We start from the raw sequence: 5,049 nt of genomic DNA, 5'->3' as shown, positions 1-5,049 counted from the left end.
CCCCCCCCCCCCACCGCAGATTTCTTCTATGGATCTGCGCCTGAACAAATATTTTTTTTCAGATCGATTCCAATGACAGGCTTTATGGATCCGATCAGAAATTTATTGGGGAAGTGAATAAAATATCCACAATAGTGCTTCATGAAATTTTGGCTCAATTAAAATATCTGGGCTCGACTGAACAATTAGAGAAGCAATCTGCTCTCGCACTGGATTTATTTATCCGAATGATCATCCGGGCCGATTTGCAGCAGTCGTCAATGGCAACTTTGGCTGTAAATTTGTGGAATTTGTCCCAGAAAAATAGCGGTGAAGACCAATACAAAAGAGTAAGGAAATTATTATTTTTTTTTATGCAACTAACTTTAAAAGAAAAATTAATTACCCTTTTTTTTTTGAAAAAAAAACTCGGTTTATTTTTCAATATGATTTACAGAAGTTTATTTTTATTTTAGCGAGAAAATTCCAGTAAATTTAATATAATTCAAAGCATTTTTTCTACTTCCATTTCTTTCAAATTGGTAGATTTTTTTTTATTTAGATATTTTTCTAATATTTAAGTTACATAAAAAATAAAATTTCAAGGTATTTTTATATGAACTGTTCATCAAATTAAGTTTGAATATTTGAATTTGATTCGAATTTTTTTATAAAGCTCGATTTACCGTGTTTTTTGGAAATATTTATGATATAAATTTATTAAATTATTTTGTTTTTTTTTTTTTTTAACAAAATTTTGTTTTTAAAGTTCAGTGTGTGAGAAAAATGTGGCATTTATTTTCAGTGTGTAATATGACAAATTTCACTTTAAAAATTGAAACTTTGGAGGTTTTCCATATTTTGCAAGATGACCCCTTTTTTTAAATTGGACTATTTTCTTAACATTTTTTAAAAATTATTGTTTTTAAACTGAAAATTTAACTATTCCCTGTTTGATTGAACATTTACATTTAGCTTTTTTTTATAGAAAATTAATCCTGTTGCTGAAAAATTTTCCATTTTGGTTTTAAATTCATATATTTGTTAAAAATTAATCTTTTTGGTTAAAAAATTAATTTTTTTGGCACGAAATTTTTTTTTTCTTATTGAATATTAATTTTGTTTTAATTGAAAGCTTAACTACTTTATTTTTAGTGAACTTCGTCAGTCTTTTGTGCTAGAAAATTCATCTTTTGGGGAACTAATGATCCTTTTTGGCTGAAAATTCAACTATTAGATTGAAAATTTAATTAAAAATTAAAATATTAGGTCGAATATTTATGTATTTTGTTAACAATTATTCTTTTTTGGTAGAAAATTAATATTTTTGGTTTAAAATTCATTTCTTCGACTTGAAAATTGGTTTTTCTTAAATTGAAAATCAATTTTTCTAATTGAAAATTTAACTATTTCATATTTGGTGGAACATTTATTATTTTCAGTCTTTTGTGGCAGAAAATTAATCTTTTTGTTGACAAATTCACATTTTTGGTTTTAAATTAATGTATTTTGTTGAAATTTAAACCTTTTTTGGTAGAAAAATAATTTTCTTGGTTGAAAATTGAAGAATTCGATTGAAAATTTCATTAAAAACTACAATATTAATTTAAAAATTCATTTATTTTGTAAACATTATTATTAATATAATATAATAATTATTTTATACATTTTTTATATCATATTTATTTTGTATTTTATTATATTTTTTATATTATAATATAATAATTATTATTTTGGTTGGAATTTCTTTAACTAAAAAATAAACTTCCATTTTCAGTAGAATTTTTTTGATAGAAGTTTTATCTTTTTAGTTGAAAATTTAACTATTTTGTTGCAAATTAATTTAATTTGCTTAAAAACTTATTTTTCTCTAACTGAAAATTCGATTAAAAATTAAATGTTTTGGCTCAAAATTCATGTGAAATTATTCTATGTTAGTAGACAATTAATCAATATTTCCGTGAAAATTCATTTTATTCGGTAAAAACTTATTTCTCTAAATTAAAATTAAATCATTCTATTTTTTATTAAAAATTAATTTGTTTTGTTGAAAATTAATCTTTTTTGGTAGATTTTCAATCTTTTGGCTGGAAATTCAACTATTAAGTTGAAAATTCCTTTACAAATTAAAACATTCTGTTGAAAATTCATGTATTTTGTTAAAAGGCCTTCTTTTTTTCTTTCAAAAAATTAATCTTTTTGTTTGAAATTTTATTTAATTGGTTGAAAATTAATTTTTTTTACTAATATTGTAGCTATTCCATTTTTGTCGAAATAGATTGTTTTTTATGGAGATTTAATCTTTTTGGTGAAGAATTCATATGTTTGGTTTAAACTTTACCAACGTCGTTCTAAATTTATTGTATTTGATTAAAATTTTAGTTCTGTAACTTAAAATTTAACGATTCTATTTTTTGTTGAAAATTGATCTTTTTTTTTGACAGAAAATTCATCTTCTAGGTTGATAATTTAACTGTTCTTTTGAGAATTAATTTTTTTATTAAAGGCGCATAATTTTAGTTAAAAATTAAGTTTTTCGGTTAGAAATTATACAAATTTCGTTAATAATTCGTTTTTTTTCTACTGAAAATGTCGAAATTTAATTTTTGCTAGAAAATTGATCTTTTTCAGTTAAGAATTCACTTATTTTGTTGGAAAGTCATATTTTTCAGTAGAAAATTTATAGTTTTCTATTGTAAATTCAACTTTTTTTCTCAAAAATTCCTTCTTTTATCAAAGAATCATCAGTTTGTTTAAAAATTTAACATAAATAGTTAAATTTCTAACTAAAAAAGTTTTTCATTCGAGAAAGAAAACAATTAAACCCAAATTATAATTTAAGGGGATAAATGGGTTTGAATACAAAATCAAAATTTCGAAAAAAATATTTTTGTTTTAGGTTTATCTGTTCATTTGTTTTCAAAGTTAAAAAAAAAATCATTTTTGTAAAATTCTTAAGGAAATTCAAAAAGATTTTTGAAAATTGCAGATGTCATTTCACACGATTTTGTCAAATTTAAGAAAAAATTTAAGTCAGTTGAAAAGATATTTAGGACTTTCAGAAGTTAAAAAAATAAATATCTTTTAAAGTAACTCGAACTATTCCTAAAATTTTGATTAATCTTCAAAAATTACAAAAAATTGCCCTTAAATTTTTCAGAATTTTTTTTTTACTTTTGAAAACATCTTTTTAAATGTTTTGAAACCTTTTTAAATTTCCTTTGAAAATTAATTTTTCAAAGTGAAAAGAAATTAACATTTTTTCAGTAATTAAAAAAAAATTGTTTTCTTTGAAGCTTTTCAATTTTTTTTTAAAAGCTTCTAGAATTTATATATTTATTTTTGTAATTTTTTGAAAATTTATAATCATTTTCGAAACAGTTAAACTTGCTAAATATCTTTTTAAATTTTTCGAATTTTTTCAAATTTGTTCTTAAAATTCTGAAAAACAAAATTGCCTTAAAATTTTCCAGAAACTTTTATGGAAAATTCGGAAATCATTTGTAATCTATTTAAATATTCTCTTAAAATGTATTATCGTTGCAAAATGTTTATTTTCAAATTTTCATAAATCCTTTAAGATTCTTCAAACTTTTTATTTTCGATTATTTAAAAATGTACGTTTTTTCTAACTTTTTGAAAATGTTTTCAAGTTTTAAATTAATTTTAAATCTTTTAACTAATTCTCAATGTCTCTTAAATTTGATCAAGTTTTTTCCTACAACTTTGTAAACTTGCTAATTGACTATTTTTGCATTAAAATCGTCCATTCTCTTGTTCGACATTTTAGGAAATAATTTTTAAAAATGTTGAAATCTGTCAATTTCATCTCAGAATATCATTTTTTTAAATAAAAAAAAAATGTTTGAATTTTCCTAGGATTAAAAAAATATTTTTCCATTCTCTTGAAACATTTTTAAATGATGAAAAAGCTTTTTTTTTTAGAAAATTTCAAAAATCTACAGATTACATTTCTTATATAAAAGTGCTGTGTTTCGAGAATTACTAAAAAATGGCGCCATGCGCTTTTTAATTTATTGGGTTTGTGAGAATTTCAGTATTTAAATTGATATAATTCTGTCAATTTAAATACATTTTGTACAGGTCCGACAAGGAACAGTGGAGCACATGCTGCGAAAAAGTCGTAATCCAGAGTTTGAGCATTTCGCGGAGATGCTGAAAAAAATGATAAAAATATAAAGCTTTGACACTCATTTAAAAAATTTTAAAAATTAAAAAAAAATTAAAACATGTGATACAAGGCATAATATAGAGTTATTTTGTATTCTGAGCGAACAAATTATTAAATAGAAATAATATAAACAAGTTATTTCATTTTCGATTGTAAAATAGAGTGTCTCAGGCATAGATGTAAATTATAAAATGTACATAGTAAGTTTAAGTTAATAAATGTATGAACATCAAAAAATAAGAATACCTGTTCATCTACCGTAAGTACTTTTCTGTTTTTTAAATGCGCCTCTTTTTAGTTTAAATTTCATTTTTAATTCTTTTAACCCGTTTAGAGATCCTCTAGCCCTTATGTTACCACCCGGGTACCCATCGACATATGTTTTTTTAAATAACTTTTAAATAACTTTTAAATAACTTGAGGGTGCACAATGTTCACTCAAGGTGAGAACACTCTGTGCGCACGATGTGCAGCACAGCGTGCTACCATATGTGCGGTCACAGTGCACGTTTTGTGTGAAAGCAAAATTTAAAATAATATTTTAATATGAAATCAAAAATACAATTTTTTAAAGTCAAGCAATAATAATTGCATTAAATAATGTTAATAGAACTTGAAAAGATATACGATTAATAAGTTTGGGAAAAAAAACATTTTCAACAAATAAGAACTGTCAGTTAGAAATATTTGTGTTATGAAAGGTGATCTTTCAATTTTTCTAATAATATAATAATTGAAATTTGATTTTTATATACTTATTTAATGAAACCAATCATATAATAACTACTTTTTAAATGAACGACTTCAATAAGCTTAGAATATTTTGCAATTGAATAAAAGCACGGTTGAGCCACCACCCGGGTACCCTGACAGAAAAA

General features: G+C 23.0%; 1 protein-coding gene across 1 annotated transcript in view; it reads left to right on the top strand.

Annotated features, from left to right (window-relative positions):
• Window positions 1-4,437, top strand: part of LOC117174526 (VPS35 endosomal protein sorting factor-like) — a 63,439-nt gene extending 59,002 nt beyond the window's left edge. The window contains exons 18-19 of the mRNA XM_033363729.1: window positions 63-329; window positions 4,084-4,437. Of these exons, the coding sequence (XP_033219620.1) occupies window positions 63-329; window positions 4,084-4,179 (363 nt within the window). The 3' untranslated portion in view covers window positions 4,180-4,437. The remainder of the gene's footprint in view (window positions 1-62; window positions 330-4,083) is intronic.
• The last annotated feature ends 612 nt before the right edge of the window (window positions 4,438-5,049 follow it).

This window comes from Belonocnema kinseyi, chromosome 1 (assembly GCF_010883055.1).
Source record: "Belonocnema kinseyi isolate 2016_QV_RU_SX_M_011 chromosome 1, B_treatae_v1, whole genome shotgun sequence".
In the NCBI taxonomy this organism is placed as follows: domain Eukaryota; kingdom Metazoa; phylum Arthropoda; class Insecta; order Hymenoptera; family Cynipidae; genus Belonocnema; species Belonocnema kinseyi.
Note: the sequence above shows the minus strand (reverse complement) of the source record. Positions and strands in the feature narration are given on the sequence as shown.